Source organism: Callorhinus ursinus, unplaced genomic scaffold (assembly GCF_003265705.2).
Source record: "Callorhinus ursinus isolate GAN/ISIS: 27379988/994484 unplaced genomic scaffold, GSC_fseal_2.0 scaffold92, whole genome shotgun sequence".
Taxonomy (NCBI): domain Eukaryota; kingdom Metazoa; phylum Chordata; class Mammalia; order Carnivora; family Otariidae; genus Callorhinus; species Callorhinus ursinus.
The window spans coordinates 1,173,992-1,194,678 of record NW_027397154.1 but is presented as its reverse complement, the minus strand read 5'-3'; the positions used below and the strand labels follow the sequence as shown (position 1 = coordinate 1,194,678).

The 20,687-nt window shown below is 38.7% G+C and overlaps 1 protein-coding gene across 5 annotated transcripts in view; it reads right to left on the bottom strand.

Moving 5' to 3' along the window:
• ASH1L (ASH1 like histone lysine methyltransferase) overlaps window positions 1–20,687 on the bottom strand; it is a 196,858-nt gene that overhangs the window by 56,885 nt on the left and 119,286 nt on the right. For all 5 annotated transcript variants that reach the window (XM_073888529.1, XM_025858965.2, XM_073888532.1 and 2 more), the window contains one exon: window positions 7,709–7,803. In XM_073888529.1, coding sequence (XP_073744630.1) covers window positions 7,709–7,803 — 95 coding nt within the window. The remainder of the gene's footprint in view (window positions 1–7,708; window positions 7,804–20,687) is intronic.

The following is a 20,687-nucleotide window of genomic DNA, read 5'->3' as shown; positions in this document are numbered from 1 at the left end:
TGATCTCTATGACTTTTATTCATCTTCCTGCCTTATTGCACTGGCTAGAATATCCAGAATAATGCTGAACAGAAGTAGTGAGGGTGGACATTTTTACCTTCTTTCCAATTTCAGGAGGAAACACTGCATATTTCACCATTAAGTATGATGCTAACTGTAGATGCCTTTTGTAAGACTGGGGAGATGCCCTTCTACCTCTAAGAGTTTCTGCCTGTATGTTTCTCAACTTCGTTCTGTAGCTGTTTTTTCCCCCTCAAGTTTTTGTCAGGTTTTTTTTTTTTTTTTACCAGGGTTACACTAGCCTCATAAAATGAGCTGGGAAGTGTTCTCTACTTTCTGAAAGTCTGTGTGTAAGACTGGCGTTATTTTGTTCTCAATGAGGAAATAGCTCACAAGGGAAGCCATTTAGTTCTGACATTTTTTATGTGTAGGATTTGATAAAGAACTAAATTTCTTTAAATGATACAGGCTATTCAGATATTCTGATATTCTAATTTCTTTTTGAATTAGTTTTGTTAAGTTGATTTATTAAGGAATTTATCCATTTCATATACATTGCTAAATGAATTGGCATAAAGTTATTCCTCACATTTCCTTATTGGCCTCTTAATAACTACAGGACCCAAGTACAGACACTGGTAATTTCTGTGATCTCTTATTTTTTCTTGTTTGTTGTATCTAGAGGTTATCAGTTTTGCTGCTCTTTTTGAACTTGTTTCCTTACTGTCTCTTTAATATTTTATTGACTCCTGTTCTTTATTATTTCCTTCTTTCTACAGATACCTGTTTTTCAGGAATGACTGGGATGGCTTTGCCCTTCCCACTGTCACTGGGCAGTGGGCACTCAGTCACAGTAATTCAGGGGGAAGGGTATTCACTCTGTTAGGTGCCGAATAAGTATTACTTAATCCTCACAACTCAGGTTGGAAGCAACTGCAATACACACATGAAGATGCTGAGATGCAGAGTGCATAAATAAGTTGTTCACGATCATCTGGCTATAAGAGTGTGGAATGGGAAGAGCAGTCCATCTGCATTTGACTCTGAGGTGTGTCTAGGCCAAGCCCACCTTCAGGTTTGCTGCCTCACAGGACTCATAGCCAGCCTTCATTACAGCCAAAGGGTACAAAGCAAAATCAGCAAAGGGGAAAAGTGCACTGGGCAAAACACAGAGGAAATGAGGCACAAGCTTATACAAATTCTCCCCCAATGGAGTCACATAGGATGTAATCTTTGGCAATATACTGGGACAACACATGTGAAATGTCTATCAAGGATGCTCATTACAAACTCAGTGCTCAAGGTTTTGACTGGTGGCTGATCATACAGGTACTCTCTAAAATGTAACAAATTCCAGAGTCTTCAAATGAAAGCAGGTGTTCAGCAGAAATTATACAGTTTATACACAGCAGGCACAATAAGACATTTTCCCATTCAGGAAAGTTTTATACTGACAGAGGAAAATGTTTGCTATTCAAGTTCCCAGATGCCGCCAATGCCCAACCTTGCAAGCAGGCCTTTCTCAGAATAAGTCTTAGGTCTGCTATTGTGATCCATTTTGCACATAAAGGCCTATGTTCTCTCCACTTTATCAGGAAAAGCAGTCAAGATTTGGCATAAGTCTCAATGACTAGCAGTGGCAACCAAGAAGAGCTGTGTTGAAAAGAATTCTGAATTATTTTCTGAGCTCAGCAAGAAAAGGCAACATAATATATTTAATAATAATTGCCAGAGGTAATAGCTATGTACTAAGTAACACATTTTTGTTGACTGGTATTCTACCATAAAAAACAACTCTGATTCAGTAGTTATCTTTTATGAAATGATTACTATGTGCTAGGTAATGTGTTACATATCTCATATGCATTATTTTATTGAATATTCCTACTAATTTCAATTTTACAATAAAGAATATGAAGCCTTGAGATGTGTCAGCTTGCCCAAGGTAAGACAGGTAGTAATTGGTGGAGGTAGAATCTGAATCGTGGCCTGATTCCAAAAGCCAAATGTGAAAGACCATGTCCTTACATTTTTTTCGCTCCCATACTCCCCAGAAGAATTTTGAAAAACTATGAATCCCCTTATTAATTTTTTTTTAAGAGTTTATTTTTAGGTAATCTCTACACCCAACAGGGGGACTAAACTCATGAGCCCGAGATCAAGAGTCCCATGCTCGGGGCGCCTGGGTGGCTCAGTTGTTAAGTGTCTGCCTTTGGCTCAGGTCATGATTCCAGGTCCTAGGACCGAGCCCCACGTCGGGTTCCCTGCTCCGCGGGAAGCCTGCTTCTCCCTCTCCCACTCCCCCTGCTTGTGTTCCCTCTCTCGCTGTGTCTCTCTCTGTCAAATAAATAAATAAAATCTTAAAAAAAGAGTCCCATGCTCTACAGACTGAGCCAGCCAGGCGCCCCGCCCCTACAAATGATGTAATATATAGTTTTGTCATTTTAAAATGATGAATCTGCATACTATAAAGATTCAATACTTACCATTATTCATTAAAAAAGGAATATTCTCTTCTTTAACATTTAGGAATTTAAACAATTTCCTGTCTTTGAACATTATCTCTATTCCACTTATTCCAGAGGCTTTTGTCTTAATATTATATATTTTTTCATGTTTAAAGTTCTTTTATTGAACCTATCCCCTTACTCCATAAAAAAGTGTTCCAATTCACATTTAAAAGTACCTGTGAGGGATGGGGTAGCTGGGTGATGGACATTAAGGAAGGCACATAATGTAATGAGCACTGAGTGATAAGACTGATGAATCACTGACCTCTACCTCTGAAACTAATAATATATTATATGTTAATTAACTGAATTTAAATAAAAATTACCTGTGACCATAAGACTCAAAGCATTACAATTTTTCTTTTGCATTGTGTATCACTATAATTTTGATTAATATAGGCCTGATTAAAACAACATAACTACACTTTCAAGATAATAGCTTTTCTGAGGCATAACTCACATACCATAAAATACATTCTTTTTAAGTATACTATGCAGTGGGTTTTAGTACATGGAGTTCTGGTGATGGTTAATTTTCTGTGTCCACAGATAGTTGGTCAAACGTTATTCTAGATGTGTCCGTGAAGGTAACTGTTAGATGAAATTAACATTTAAATCACTGGACTGTGAATCAAGCAGAATACCCTCCATAATGTGGGTGGGATTCATTCAAACAGCTGAAGCTCTTAGTAAGAAAAAAGACTGACCTCCACAGGGAATTCTATCAGTAGACTGCCCTCCGACTCCTTGAGCTGTGAAATCAACCCTCCCCTGGGTCTCCACGCTGCCTGCCTGCCCTGTAGATTTTGGACTTGCCAGTTGCCACGACAGTGTGACCCTTAAAATAAATCTCTACAGGAGCGCCTGGCTGGCAAAGTCAGTACAGCGTTTGACTCTTGATCTCAGGGTCTTGAGATTAAGCCCCACATTGGGCACAGAGCTTATTTAAAAAATAATACATCAAATATAATGTTGTCACAAATAAAATCTATTAAAAAAAATCCCCTCTCTATTAAAATGAGAAAGGTGGGGACCTAATTTAAAAAAAAATCCAGATTTTGGGGTCCTTGGCTGGCTCAGTCAACGGAGCATGTGACTCTTGATCTCAGGATCATGAGCTTGAGCCCCCGCACTGGGGATGGAGAGTACTTAAAAAATAAATCTTAAAAAGGAAAAAAAAGGAATCATAAAGCACATGGCATTTTGTGACTATCCCCTTTTATACAGCGTAATGTTTTCACACTTCATCCATGCTGTAACCTGTCTCAGTACCTCATTTCTTTTCTTTCTTTCTTTTTTAAAGATTTTATTTATTTGAGAGAGAGAGAGAAAGCAGGGGGTGTAGGAGAGGGAGAGGGAGAAGCAGGCTCTCCGCTGAGCAGGTAGCCCAACTTGGGACTCCATCCCAGGACTCTGGGATCATGACCTGAGCTGAAGGCAGAAGCTTAACCAACTGAGCCATCCAGGAGACCTGCAGTACCTTATTTCTTGTTATTGCCAAAGAACATCCCATTGTATGCACAGACCACATTTTGTTAATCCATTTATCCACTGTGGGAAATTTGGGTTGCTTCCACCTGTTGGCTATTATGAATATTGCTGCTATGAACATTTCTGTATAAATTTTTGTGTGGAAATGTGCTTTCAATTCTATTGGTTAGATACCTAGCAGCAGAATTGCTGGGTCATATGCTAACTATATGTTTAATTTTTTGAGGAACTGCCAAAATGTCTTCCAAAGAGGGTTATACCACTTTATATTCCCACCAACAATGCATGAGGTTTTCAATTTCTTCACATTATGCATCAATTCTTTAATTAAAGCCATCCTAGTGAGTGTGAGGTGGTATCTCATTATGGTTTTGATTTCCATTTACCCAACGACTAATGATGTTGAGCATCTTTTCACATGTTTATTGGCCATGTGTATATCTCTTTTGGAGAAGTGTCTATTCAAATAATTTACCCACTTAAAAAATCGTGTTGTCTTTTTAATATTGATTCTCAACGGTTCTTTATATGTATGGGTTTTTGGATACAAGTCTCTTGATACATAATTTGCAAATATTTCTCCCATTCTGTGCATTGTTTTTTCATTTTCTTAATGGTGTTTTTTGAAGCACAAAAGTTTTAAATATTGACCAAGTTCAATTTGTGTTTTTTTCTTTTGTTGCACAGGATTTTGGTGTTATAGCTAAGAAATTATTGCCCAATCCAAGGTCATGAAGATTTCCTATGTTTTCTTCAAGAGTTTTATAGTTTTAGCTGTTATATTTAGGTTGATGATCCATGTTAATTTTTTTAAATGGTGTGAGGCAAGGGTCCAACTTCAACCTTTTGTATGTGTATATCCAGTTATCACAGAACCATCTACTGAAAATACCATGCTTTCCTCATTCAACTGTCATGGCACTCATCAAAAATCAATCGACTATAAATTTAAGGGTATAATATACATTTTGGTAAGTGTCATGAGAAATAAAATTCTATTTGAAATGCACTTCTCTAATAAGATAAAGAAACCTGATTTCCTTAGTTAAGCATTTAAAAATAAACACTATTTTCCCGTTTATTGATTCTGACTCTTATCAGTGGTAAGATGCATTATTATTCTATTTTTATAACTACTTTATTCATATAACTAATACAGCAAAGACAGAGATGAACCGAAGTCTGGCTGACTCAAAGTCATGCTCTTTACTTATATGACGCTGGAAATCACCCGTTCAGAACAACTTACTGGCTCACTACCCTATCCTAATCATAAAATATTATTTGAACAACAAAACAGCACTGTCCAGAAAAGAAAAAAAAAAAAAATCTGTCCTCCAACAGCCTGATCTTAACCTTGTTTCACAGGGAAAAAGACCCACTACACTTGGACAGGTTTTCCCATTATTTTCTCACTTTGCAGACACTGAGTACATATTAGTCTTTGTGGGACATTAATAAGGGGATGTGGAGATAAAATCTTTATTTAAATTAAGGGATTTTTATTCTTGACCTCTTAACCACTATTTGTGCAAGAGATGTGAGAGAAATATTGGCCTATTATTCTTCCTATCTTCCTTGGAATGAACGGACATCTTCATCCCCTTGAATGAAGTTAGAGCTTCATTCTAAGACTTAAGTTAGATCCTAGCCAGGACAAAACCAGTAAGACCAAAGTGGTCATGTTTTCATTAAATGGGTCTTTTAAATGACTTCTTTTCTAAGCCTATTTATCATTATCAGATTCTAGGAAACAGCTAAATCCGCTGAGACTCTGCTTCCAGTGCTATGACATCAATGTAACAACAAAACACTCATTCAGAAGAACCTTGGCAGTAATCCCAGAGAATGTGGAACTTACTCTCAGCTTCATTAAGGTAAGAGAACTAAACCTTGGAACTTCATGCTGGAGTTAAACCATTCTCCATCCACCTAGTACAGAATAATTAAAGCAAACTAATCTTTATTGCAGAAAGTGTCGTCTATGCCTCCTCCTTTAAATACACTGCTGGTACTGGGTCTTCTGGGGAGAAAAAGGGGATTCAATAATCATAACACAGAGAAGAGTCCCACAGTCATGAAGATAGAGAGAATCATAGTTTAAAGAGAACACTATAATGCACAGGGTCTACATCTACTACATAAGTAAGCTGCTCCTGTCACCTCCAATTCAATAGGGTGTCCTGATTTCTCCTCCTTTACTTTCATTTGTACATGTATTTGTTAAAGTTCTATTATGTACCAGGCACTAGGAAATCAAAGGAGAATAAGGGAGACAAATGATCCTGCACCTGGAGCTTATAATCTAATGAGGGAGACAGATAACTAATGAGGAAACAGAGTAGTCATGGATTATAGAAAGAAATGAACAGGGTGCTGTGATATAAAGGGAGGGACCCTCTTTGATGGGACAATCAGGAAAAAATTTTAAAGAAAATGACATTTAAGTGGATATTGACATTAAGCTCATCCTTAAAGAATAAGAAACCAACCATGGGAAGAATAAGAATAGCTTTTTAGTCAGCGAGAATAATAAGCATACGGATACTCTGGTGGGAGGGAAAGGCCTTAGTCTGTTCTAGGACTGAGAGAAGACCAGCAAGACATCAAACAGCAGGTAAGGGAGAGATGGGAACAGAGAGACAGGGATGACGGGGAAGGGTGGGTCGTTGGGGACCAGATCATTCTCTCTCTCTCTCTCAAGATTTATTGGGGGGGGAGGGGCAGAGGGAGAGAAAATCCTGAAGCAGACTCCCTGCTGCGTGTGGAGCTTGATGAGCGGCTTGAACCCAGGAACCTGAGATCATGATCTGAGCCGAAATCAAGAGTTGGACATTTAACCAACTGAGCCACCCAGGTGCATCTGGGACCAGGTCATTCTTAAAAGCTACAGTAAGGAGCTTATACTTTAACAGTAAGACACTATCAGGTTTTAAGTATAATCCAGTTTAAGTTATAAGGTCATTTTTTTTTCTTTTCTGTGTGGAGAGTTGACATGGAGGGGAGCAGGAATGGAAATGGACATGTGTCAGAAGGCTGCTGCAGGAGCCTGAGCTGAAGTTAAGTGTGGGATGCAAATGAGAGTGACAATGGGATCTGTACAAGGGGGATGTACCGCAGGAATGGCAACAGCAGAACCTGGGGGGGATGGACTGGATGTGCCTCTGTCCGAACAGGAGGAATCCAGGATGACTTCCAGGTACCTGTTACTTATCTGGTAAGCTCAGCAGTAGGATCCCAGAAGTCACTATTATACCAATGCTAAACAAAGCCTTGACATTTCCCCCCAAAATGAATAGAAGGATAAATCTTGCTCAATTTTCAAGCAGATAAATGATCAGGAAAAGTAGTGGCTCTCTTCTGTTGATTATTACATATCCATACATCATCTCTTTCTGAACATGGAAAATGTTTGAAACTGAAGTGGTGAATAGCTGGGTTTTCCTAGATGACATAACTCAGGGAATCAAATGCTACAGACACAGTGTTTTTTATTATTGAAACTCGAGTAAGAAAGATTTATGTCATTTTGACTCCTAGATGGCAAAGAATTTGCAGAAATCTTCAGACTGAGTATAAATTAAATGGTAAAGAAAGAGCTCAACCTCATTGGAGATGCAGAAATAGTAAGAACACAAAGCCATTTCATCCAAACTCAAGAAATACCATTTCTTCTTAGCAACATATTGTATATATTGAGTACTCACCAACATGAATGGGGGCTGGGAACAGTCCATACTCATGCTCTCCTGGAGTGTATTCCAGCTTCTCTTTCTTTAATTGGATCAATCGGCTCTTTGGGCTGTGATCAGAAAAGAATGGAAAATAATCAGAGGCAATGAAATCTCTTCCTGTGGGTCAAATACAGAAAACAGATCCTCTGTCAAGAGTTATTTGTTTTGGGGTATCTGGGTGGCTCAGTCGGTTAAGCGTCTGCCTTTGGCTCAGGACATGATCCCAGGGTCCTGGGATCAAGTCCTGCCTCCGGCTCCTTGCTCTCCCTCTCCCTGCCATTCCCCTGGCTTATGCTTGCTCTCCCTCTGTCAAATAAATAAATAAAATCTTCAAAAAAAATAAGTATTTAACAGTGGCTTAAATTTTATTTATTTTTTTAAAAGGTTTTATTTATTTAAAAGAGAGAGACAGAACACAAGCAGGGGGAGTGGGAGAGGGAGAAGCAGGCTTCCCAGATGCGGGGCTCCATCCGAGGACCCTGGGATCATGACCTGAGCTGAAGGCAGACGCTTAACGACTAAGCCACCCAGGCGCCCCGGCTTAAATTTTAAATGCATATTTTTTGGGGAAGGGATATCAAGTACATTCATGTATTTTTAGAATCTGTATTTTTGGAATTATCTTTTAGGAATTATACATAAAAAAGAGCCATGTAGCATTTTCCAGCAGTTTTGCAAAAGGAATCTAAATTTCAGATCTGATCATAATAATTACTTTATACTTGGCCAATAATTTATAGTATGTGTGTATGTATTATTTTCAAAATTTATTATTTAAGATTTTATTTACTTATTTATTTGAGAGAGAGAGAGTGCAAGCAGGAGAAGGAGGCACAGGGAGAGGGACAAGCAGATTCCCCACTGAGTGCGGAGCCTGACTTGGGGCATGATCCCATGACCCCGAGATCACGACCTGAGCCGAAATCAAGAGTCTGACGCCTCTATTTTTTAAAAAAATCTTTTAAGTAAGCTCTACACCCAATGTGGGGCTTGAATCCACAACTCTGTGATCAAGAGTCGCATGCTCCCTCAACTGAGCCAGCTGGGCGTCCTGATGATTTATAAAGTACTTTCACATATTATCATTTATATCAATCCTATGGAGTAGGGAAGAAATGTTAGCTCTAGTTTACAGATTGGAGAACAGATGCTCTATGAAGTCAAGTGACTTGCCTTAATTTTAGTAGCTACTAAGGAGATTTAAGATTAAAAACCTCAGTTTCTTGCCCAGCTCCTACTCACTGACTACTTTTTATTTTATTCCCCAATGTCTCTACACACTTACCTCCTCTACTTGTCTAACTGGTCTGTGTTTCCAATGTTTGGTATGAGATCAGTCTTAAGACATTTCACAAATACATAAAAGGGAAAAAAAAAGGAAGGAAATAAAAAGGAAAGGAAGAAAAAGAGAGAAATAAGGGTTTCCGGAGAGCCTCACTTAGTCTACTCTGATTTTATTTTGGCATTAAGTTCCAGTAAATAAGGCAAGGCTGATGTATTTCTTTTCCCTATGAATCACAACACACTGCTTTTTAAAAAACAAGTCTATTCTATTTTGTAACAAGCAGGTATACTAATACACATTTTGCAGGTGAGAAAATTGAGGCTCCCAAAATAAGTTATTTGTAGAACCTGAAGTTCTTAAATTTGAACACTGGTTCCTTCTACTAGATCATTCATTTATTTATTCAGCAGTTACTGAGCACTCACTAAGTCCAGGTCCTGTTCTTTTCTTTGTTTTTTTTTTAAAGATTTTATTTATGTATTTGAGAGAGAGAGAGCACAAGCAGGGGGAGGGGAAGAGGGAGAGGGAGAATCAGACTCCCTGCTGAGCAAGAAGCCCGGTGGGGGACTTGATCCCAGAACCCTGGAATCATGACCTGAGCCGAAGGCAGATGCTTAACTGAGCCACCCAGATGCCCTTCCAGGCCCTGTTCTAAGTGCTAAGAGACAGTGGTGAACAAGACAGTTTACACTGTTCTTAGGTACACAGACAATAAGGAGGTATGAAAAACTAAGAAAACAAACAAAAAAACACAAAAAAACCTAAGAAAACAAAAAAAAATCAGAAAATAATAAATGCTAGGCCAATAATTAAATTGTGATGAACAGAGAGTTTAACTGGGTAGGCTTTTCTAAGGAGGTGACATTCAGTTCAGCTCTAAGTGTTACTGGGTCTTGGCAATGACAGAATGTGGGAAACGGAGGGAGACCGGGCAGAGGAAATAAATTATCTGGTAGAAGATCACAACTGGAATGGGACCAGAGAATTAGAGCAAATAAAGGGAGGCTGAAGCAGTACAGACGAGGTCAGAAATTGTGAATGAGGTCATGCCAGGTGTTTAAAGCACTGGCAAGGAGTTTGGGAAACAGTTTCAAAGAAGAAAAGCAACGATATGAGATTGTTCTACTTATATTTAAAAGCCACTTTTCTCATTTTAAAAAATCCCAAATAATAACTGTGAACAGAGATATGAAATTTTTAAAAAGATCGATCGATCGATCAATCTACCTACCTACCTACCTGAGAGAGAGGGAGAGAGAGAGAGAGAGAGAGCACACACCAGCAGGGGGAGCAGGCAGAGGGAGAGGGAGAAGCAGGTGTCCTGCTGAGCAGGGAGCCTGATGCAGGACTTGATCCCAGAACCCCGGAATCATGACCTGAGCCGAAGGCAGACGCTTAACCGACTGAGCCACCCGGGCGCCCCAGAGATACGAATTTTTTAAATCCAACTAAAAACTGTATTTCTTCATCATGAATCAAAGTCAAATAGGGTAAGAAAACAACTGTGTCTAGAACCAAGCATTCTGTATGAGAGAAAATTTGGTCTACATTTTATTAGATTCAAGATTTACCCAAGCAAATTAAATTGAGAACATAAAAGGTTCCATTTAGCGATAACAGGAATGGAAGCAAACCCCACATTTCACCCTGCTTCCCTGAGGGTCAGCAAGCAGGTGACGGACAGCGGTCAGGGAGGGCAATCCTGGGCACCCTGAGGAGAGCGAACACACAAAACTACAAAAAAATCCAGGGTCACCAGTGGAGTTGTAGTCCTCAACCTACCAAATGAAACACAAGCCCCCTTGATTGCACCTCCCATCAACTCCTGACCGATTCTCTAACAAAAACAACTTCACCCTAATTCTGCAATGCTGATGTCCAGGTCTGTGGTACTGCTATGAATAGTACAATCATGTGAGAAATCCTTTTCCTAGTTCTTGGCCATGTCTGATTTTCATTCTAATTTTAGGCATGACCACTGACTTCCTTGTTGGTGATAGTAGCATGGGACTCTCTCTCTCTCTCATGTTCCATGTGAGCTGTGCAGAGTAGTCAACGGAGAGAGAATGTGGCTCTCAGTTTGTATTGATTCTGAACACTCCTAGCCATTTTCCAAGGTATTCATTGCATGTGTGACACTAATAGTTCAAACCACTCAGGAGAAAATCTGTAGGAATGAAAGTAACCATTTCAGATACAGAACTGCCACAACATAAAGTAAGCTAAACAATAAGTTTCTGTGACAGATGTTTACTTCTGACCAGTGGCTGAAGCTGCAAAATGAGACTACTATTTCTATGTATATGTGTGTAAATGAAAAACCCTTGTGCTTTTCTTATCAAAAGAAAGTAATCTGCCTTTCATAATGTTCTATTTATAAATGCAACCCATTCAGGATTTGTGGCCAGCTTTCTCTCTCTTTGGTAATTTATTAGTTTTAATCATTTATCATTTGAATGCAATGCAGATATCAAATTCAAACAGGCAAACCCACCATCAAATGGGAGAAAAAGTATACAAATATTTAAGAAAAAATAGAAAAAGCGAGCATTCCTAATGATTGTTAATGGTTATGATATTTATCTTAAATGCTATCTATAACCATGTCTTGACTTCAGGCATTTATTACCTTATTCTCAAATCTTGTCATCTCTAATCTTGGCCCCAAGCCCCAAATAATGAAACCACTAAGATGTCTTCTTCTAAATTTCCCAGACAGCTGCTGAGTCAAACCAGGGGCTTGCGCAGCACCTTGTCAAAGAGAGGATACGGGGATTTCTGGCAGAATCCAGACTTTAATGAACATACCAGTATCCTAAAATCTGTCCTGTTTGGCAAACAAATAAGGTGAAGAGAACCTGAAAATCAAAGGAAGTTCAAGTCCCTAGGTTAACAAAAGGTAAGTCGTATTTTATTAATTTGAATTACGTTTTATCTATTGGGAATTTCTAAGTTTGGAGAAAAGCATATTAATGTTCCTATAAGGGACTGAAAGAGCTGTCAAAACTTTATCCTTTTATCAAGAAAGATTTTTCTTTCTTCTAGATTTGGAGACTCTTGTCACGTGGTGACAATCATGGCATAGGTCTTATTGGAAGAGTCTAGAGAATTTCTGTAGTATGTCTTCATTCGTTGAGGAACTTTTTTTTTTTTTTAAAGATTTTATTTATTTATTTGACAGAGAGAGACACAGCGAGAGAGGAAACAAGCAGAGGGAGAGGGAGAAGCAGGCTTCCCGCTGAGTAGGGATCCCACACGATCTGAACCAAAGGCAGACACTTAACAAACTGAGCCACCCAGGCGCCCCTTAATCAAGTTTTTGTAAAAAATAAAAAAATAAAAAAAATGCACATTAGTTGGCCTAACTAGAAAATTATTCATAATATTATATACATAATATATAATATAAAGTGCGTTTTATGTTCCTGTTTAGGAAAACAACCCAGTTTTTTCCTTCTTATGTAGAAAACAAAAGACAAACAAAAAGAAAAGAAAAAAAAACCCAGTTCTTTCCTTTATTTATTTATTTATTTTTAAAAAAGATTTTATTTATTTATTTGACAGAGAGACACAGCGAGAGAGGGAACACAAGCAGGGGGAGTGGGCGAGCAAGAAGCAGGCTTCCCGCCGAGCAGGGAGCCCGATGCGGGGCTCGATTCCAGGACCCCGGGATCATGACCTGAGCCGAAGGCAGACGCTTAACGACTGAGCCACCCAGGCGCCCCAAAACCAGTTCTTTCCTACTGTGAGTTTCTTTCCTGCATGTCTCCTTTATTTTTACACAGAACACTGTACTTCTGACACTTCTGGTCACCAAATGTGGGTTTTACCCCACACCAAGCAATTCTCTGCGACACCAGCTGGGTGTCTTACAATTTAACTCAATTCTGATACTACCGACCTAGAGACAGCATCAGATCCCACAGGTGAAGGGCTCAGTCCCACCAGACTGGCCCCACCTCCACTCCAGATGCTAATCACAACAAATACTAGGTCCCTACATTACTCACAACTTCTGCCCTATTTGGCTACAAACCAGGGGCTCCCATGACCCTCCTCCTCGCATCTGATTGATATGCAAGAGCGGTTCTCAGAACTCAGGCACTTACATTCACCAGTTTATATTTATTTATTTATTAAGATTTTATTTGACAAAGAGACAGTGAGAGACGGAACACAAGCAGGGGGAGTGGGAAAGGGAGAAGCAGGCTTCCCGCGAAGCAGGGAGCCCGATGCGGGGTTTGATCCCAGGACCCCGGGATCATGACCTGAGCCGAAGGCAGACGCTTAATGACTGAGCCACCCAGGCGCCCCCATTCACCAGTTTATTAAGGGACTGTAACAAAGAGAGAAACAGTTTTTAACCAGCTACCTGCCCCCCCATTCAGCGGCTCATAGGCAGGAGACAGAAATGCCCAGTCTCTCCATGAAACAGGCCTATTAACTTATCTTCATAGGTATGGCTTCATAGGTATGGCTCAAGGGGTGGGCTTCTAATTAAACACACTTAGACTTATACAGAACATTCCATCCAAAAGCAACAGAATACACATTCTTCTCAAGTACACATGGAACGTTATCCAAGACAGATCAAATGTTAGATCATAAAACAAATCTTGATAAATTTAAGAAGACTGAAATCATATCAAGCATATTTCTCAACCACAGTGGTATTAAAGTAGAATTCAACTACAGGAAGAAAACTGGAAAATTCATTCACAAATATGTGGAGATTAGAAAACATGCTACTGGACAACAATGGGCCAATGAAGAAATCAAAAAGAAAAAAAAATCTTGAGGCAAATGAAAATGGAAATACAATCCATCAAAATTAGGGAATATAGGGAAAGCAGTTACAAGAGGGAAGTTCATAGTGATAATGGTCTACATTAAGAAATAAGAAAGATCTCAAACAATACAACTTTACACCTCAAGGAACCAGAAGAAGAATAAACTAATTCTTCGAAGATCAGGCACAAGACAAGGATGCCCACTCTCTCCAGTTTCTAATACTAGAAGTCCTAACCAAAACACCAGACATGGAAAAAAAAGGGAAAAGGCATCCAAACTGGTAAGGAAGAAGTTAACTGTCCATATTTGCAGATGACACACTACTGCACATAGAAAACCATAAAGATTCCACCAAAAAATTACTGGAAGCAAAAAAAGACTTTAGTAAAGTTGCAGGATAGAAAATCAATACACAGGGGCGCCTGGGTGGCTCAGGTCATGGTCCCGGGGTCCTGGGATCGAGCCCCACGTCGGGCTCCCTGCTTGGCGGGAAGCCTGCTTCTCCCGCTCCCACTCCCCCTGCTTGTGTTCCCGCTCTCGCTGTGTCTCTCTGTCAAATAAATAAATAAATAAAAAATCAATACACAGAAATCAGCTATGTTTCTATACACTAAGTAGCAGAAACAGAAAGAAAATAAGTCTATACACAACTGCACCAAAAAGAATAAAATAACTAGGATTAAATTTAACCAAGGAGGTGAGAGACCTACACTCCAAAAACTGTAAGACACCGGTAAAAGAAACCGAAGTTGACACAAAGGGAATGATAGTCCATGCTCATGCACTAGAAGAATTAATGTTAAAATGTCCATATTAGCCAATGCATTCTACAGACTCAATGCAATCCCCATCAAAGTACCAACAACGTGGAGCACCTGGCTGGCCTAGTTGCAAGGGCCTGCTACTCTTGATCTTGGGTTGTGAATTTGAGCCCCACATTGGGTGTAGAGATTGCTTAAATAAATGAATAAATAAATGTAAAAAAATACCAACAACATTTTTCACAGACCTAGAACAAATAATCCTAAAGGTTGTATGGAACCATAAAATACTGAATAGCCAAAGCAATCTTGAGAAAGAGGAACAAAGCTGGATGCATCATAGTTCCAGATTTCAAGAAATACTACAAAGCTGTAGTAAACAGAACAGTATGGTAAGGGCACAGAAACAGACAGGACAGATCAGGAGAACAGAATAAAGAGCCGCAGCAGGACACTAAAAGAAAACAAAACTGCAGGCCAATATTCCTCATGAACAGAGATGCAAATACCCTCAGCAAACTATAAGCAAAACAAAGAAGAAGATACATTAAAAGGAACATACACCAAGATCAAGTGGGGATTTTTTCCACGGATAAATATGGTCTAACATCTGCAAAAACAATCAATGTGATATGCCACAATAACTAAAACAAAGGACACAAATGATATGATCATCTCAGCAGATGCAGAAAAAGCATGTGACAAAACTCCACATCCATTCATGATAAAAACTCTCAACAAGGTGGGCATAAAGGAATGTACCTCAACATAATAAAGGCTGTCTATGAGAAGCACACAGCTAACAACACACTCAGTGGTAAAAGACTGAAAGCTTTCCTCTAAGATCAGGAACAAGACAAAGATGTCCACTCTCACTACTTTTTTATTTTTTTTAATTTTTTTTTAAAGATTTTTATTTATTTATTCATGATAGAGAGAGACAGAGGGAGAAGCAGGCCCCCAAGGAGCAGGGAGCCCGATGCGGGACTCGATCCCAGGACCCAGGGATCATGACCTGAGCCGAAGGCAGACGCTTAACCGTCTGAGCCACCCAGGCGCCCCTCACTCTCACTACTTTAATTCAACATGGAACTAAAAGTCCTAGCCAGAGCAATTAGGCAAGACATAAAAAGTATCCAAACTGGAAAGGAAGAAGTAAAACTGTCTCTATTTGCAAATGATATGATACTACATTTAATTCTGATTGGTTTTTTTTTTTAATTGTTACTGGGATATTTGACATGATACTACATTTAGAAAACCCTAAATACTCCACAAAAATTGTTAGACCTAATAAATTCAGGAGTTGAAGGATAAAAAAATCAAAATATAAAAATCAGTTGCATTTCTATACACTAGTAATGAACTATCAGAAAGAGAAATTAAGAAAACAATCTCATTCTCAATAGCAGCAGAAAGAATAAAATACATAGGAACAAATTTAACCAAAAAGGTGAAAGACCTGCACACTAAAAACTGATAAAAGAAACTGAAGAAGGCACCATTAACGGAAAGATAATCCATGTTAAAGGGCTGGAAGAGTACTGTTAAAATGTCCATGCTATCCAAAGCAATCTACAGATTCAGTGCAATGCCTGTCAAAATTCCACTGGCATTTTCATAGAAATAGAACAAACAAGCCCAAAATTTGTGTGGAATTACAAAAGATCAAAGCAATAGAAAAAGAATAAAAAAGCTGGAGGAACCACACTTCCTGATTTCAAGCTATACTATGAAGCTACAGTAATCAAAATAGTATGGTCCTGGCATAATAACACACACACATATGAAGAGAACATAAGAGAGAACCCAGAAATAAACACAAGCACAAACGGTCAATTAATTTATGACCAAGGAGCCAAGAACATACGAAGGAGAACTGGCGGTCTCTTCAATAAATGGTGAGGAAAGTGGACAGCCACATGCAAAAAAATCAAATTGAACTCCTATCATACACCACACACAAAAATCACCTCAAAAGGGATCACAGACTTGAAAGGTAAGACCTGAAACTATGAAGTTCCTAGAAGAGAACGCAGCAGGTAAGTTCCTTGATGTCAGTGTTGGTCATGATTTTTGGGTTTGACACCAGAAACAAGGGAGGCAAAAGCATTTAAAAATAAACAAGTGAGGGGCGCCTGGGTGGCTCAGTTGGTTAAGCGACTGCCTTCGGCTCAGGTCATGATCCCAGGGTCCTGGGATCGAGCCCCCATCGGACTCCCTGCTCGGCCAGAAGCCTGCTTCTCTCCCTTCCTCTCCCCCTGCTTGTGTTCCCTCTCACGCTCTGTCAATTAAATAAATAAAATCTTTAAAAAAAAATAAACAAGTGAGACTACCTTAAACTAAAAAGCTTTTGTACAGCAAAGGAAACCACCAACAAAATGAAAAGGCAAACTACAGAATGACCAAGTAATTGTAAATCATATGAGGTTAATATCAAAATATATAAAGAACTCATATAACCCAGTATCAACAAAACAAACGATCCGATTAATGGGCACGGTATCTGAATATGTCAAAGAAGACATACAAATGGCCAACAGCTATGTGAAAAAGGGGGATCAACATCAAGAATCATCACAGAAATGCAAATCAAAACCATAATATCATCTCACACTTGCTAGAATGGCTACTGTCAAAAAAACAAGAAATAAGTGTTGGGGGGATGTGGAGAAAAGCTAACCCTTGTGCACTATTGGTGGGAATGTAAATTGGTACATCTACTATGAAGAAGTTCATGGAGATTCCTCAAAGAACCACCATATTACCCAGCAATTCCATCTCTGGGTATTTACCTAAAGAAAATGGAAACACAAACAGGATCTGTACCCTCGTGTTCACTACAGCATTATCTACAACAGCCAAAACATGGAAACAACATCAGTGTCTACTGGCGGATGAAAGGATAAAGAAAATGTGTGTATGTATGTACACACATAAAAATAAGAGTACTATTTAGTTATAAAAAAGAAGGACGTTCTGGGGCGCCTGAGTGGTGCAGTGTGTTGAGCGACCGACTCTTGGTTTTGGCTCGGGTTGTGATCTCAGTGTCATGAAGTCTGCTTAAGACTGTTTCTCTCTGCCCCTCTCCCCTACCCTCTCAAATAAATACATCTTTTTCTCCCCCCAAAATAAATTAAAGGAAAAAAAAAAAAACTCTCTCTCCCTCCCCTTCACTCTCTCTCAAACAAGGATGTCCTGTCATTTGTCACAGCACAGACGGACCTTGAAGCATTATGCTAAGTGAAATGAGTGAGACAGAGAAGGACAAATACCATACGATCTATCGCATATGTGGAATCTTCAAGAACAAAACCCCAAACTCACAGATATAAAAAACAGACTGGTAGTTGCCAGAGGCAGAGTTGCAGGGTGGGTGAAATTCGTGAAGGTGGTCAACAGATAACCAACTTCCACTTATGAAATAAGCAATTCCTGGGGATGTGGTGCATAGTGTGGGGGCCACAGTTAATAATAACTGTATTGCACAGTTGAAAGTTGCTAAGAGAGTGGGGGATCTTAGAAGTTCTTATCACAAGAAACAAAACTGTCAGTACGTGTGGTGATGGTGATCATTTCACAGTATATATACAAATTGAATCATTATGTTATATATCCGAAACCAATATTTTATATGTCAATTATATTTCAAACTAGAAAAAGAATGTAATATTTAGAAATTAGATACAGATGCTAAAACTACTGGGTGAAAGTTTGAAAACATACTTTTAAAGCATCTCTACAAACATTACTTATTATTATATAGGAAAACTCAAACTTTACAATGAAATAACCTGCTGGATGGCACGGTGGCCGATCACAGCGAGCAGCACCAACAGCGCAGTGATACCCTATGCTTCTGGATTCACTGAGGAGAAAACGTCACATTTTTGTGGTGCTCCTGCCAAAAATGCACAAACTTTATCTATTCATGAAGAAACATCAGAAAAACTCAAATTTAATGATCTTTTATGAAACAACTTTTCTGTACTTTTCAAAAGTGTCAATGATGAAAGACAAACACAGGCTGAAGCACTGTTCCAAATTAAAGGAGAAGCAGCAAACCCGTCAACGAGATGTAATACATCCTGAATCTGTTCAAAAAGTTGTTATAAAGGACATTATTGACACAATGAGTGAAAGCTGATTATGAACTGTACATTAGGTAAAAGTACAGTAGTAATGTTAAAGATCCTGAATTTAATATTTGTATACTGTTTATGTAAGAACATGTCCTTTGGTCTTAGGAAATACATACTGAAATATTTATGAGTAATGTGTCAGAATGTTTATAACTTCTTATTATTAAATAACAAAGGAAAAAGTATGTGTGTGTGAGAGAGAGAGACATACACACACAAGAGGAGAGAAGAGGTGAGGCAGGGAGGGAAGTAGAGAAAGAAGTGGCTCAGTATCAACACCAGATGAATCTGGATGAAAGGTATGTAGTGTTTCTGTACAATCTTGTGATCATCTATTAAGTTATCACAGACTATACATAAAAATAGAGAACAAATATATGATACAGGGAAAATATTAAATTTTGTATAATAATCGAATTTACTCTGGTAATAGAATTTATTTAGATTCGTGTTTAAGTATATTTCTTTAACACCAAATAACTATAGGAAAGATAGGACCCAAATCATGGTGAAATGTAAAACAAAACTGTACTGGAGTTAAATTAAAACACTGTTCTAGTGGAAAACATAATAGAACATATCTGAAAGATTGTTATGCTTTGAATCTCTTAAGAGTTTAGGACTATGACAGATGCACTTAAATATAATTGACTTAAAGGGCGCCTGGGTGGCTGAGTCATTAAGCGTCTGCCTTCGGCTCAGGTCATGATCCCAGGGTCCTGGGATCGGGCCCTGCATCGGGCTCCCTGCTCAGCGGGAGGTCTGCTTCTCCCTCTCCCACTCCCCCTGCTTGTGTTCCCTCTCTCACTCTCTGTCAGATAAATAAATAAAATCTTAAAAAAAAAAAATATATATATATATAATTGACTTAAATGACAATGTATATAAAAGTTCTCTATAAATGTCAAGGGAGCATACAAACTGTAATAATAATGGACCACAGAAACTTTTTTTTTATACACACTCACAATACAAACTTTCAAGACAAAATCTGGCATTTACTGCATTTTGGAGTGTATTTCTTCGGTGAATAGGAAAAGCATAAACTGAAATAATATCCTTTCATATTTGTTGCCAAGTAAGAGGGCAGATGCTACTCTTAGAATTTAAAATTTTCTAAGATTTTAAGTCCTATGTATTATATTTTAGGAATTCAGGCGGTTGGTTCTATTCCTTTTCTTTTAAAATATATTTTAAAAACCACTAGATTCTGTAAGACTTATAAGACAAACGAAGTGAACTCATGGCCTAAAGAAGTTTATGGAAGCAAACATGCCCAGATTACCTCTCAGAATGCAATTAAACTCATACCTCATAAGGTGCTACTAAGCTTTACTAGTGGAAAAAGAGAAGCAAAATTAATTTCAACTAGAGGAGAATTAAGGACACTTATTTAATGAGAAAACATTTCAGATTTTGAGTAAGATTTGAAAGAATGAGTGGGAAATAAATGGGAGGGAGGAAGGTAGTTTTTACCACGTAGGGCAAACACCTAGGACAAATGCTGAGAGGAAAGGACGGAGCAAATTGCTCCAGGGAAAATTATCAGATGTTGTGGGTAAGAGGAATGAATAGATTAAGGAGTGTAACAAAGGGGCGTCTGGGTGGTTCAGTTGGTTAAGTGTTGACTCTTGGTTTCAGCTCAGGTCATGATCTCAGGGCTGTGGGATTGAGCCCCATGTCCCGCTCCATGCTCAGTGGGGAGTCTGCTTGAGATTCTTTCCCTCTCCCTCCCCTCTGCCCCTTCCCCTGCTCTCGCATGCTTGCTTGCACATGCACTCTCTCTCAAATAAAAAAATCTTTAAGGAGGGTTATGGAGATAAAACTAGAAAAATAGGTTATACTAGATCATGGTGGATCTTTTGGATGTTATGTAGAAAATAACTATCTTAAAAGAAATCTAAGTAGAGGAGTAACAATCCCGATGAGGTCATATTACTGTATGCAGAGGAAGTAAGAGTCTTGGAGGAGTT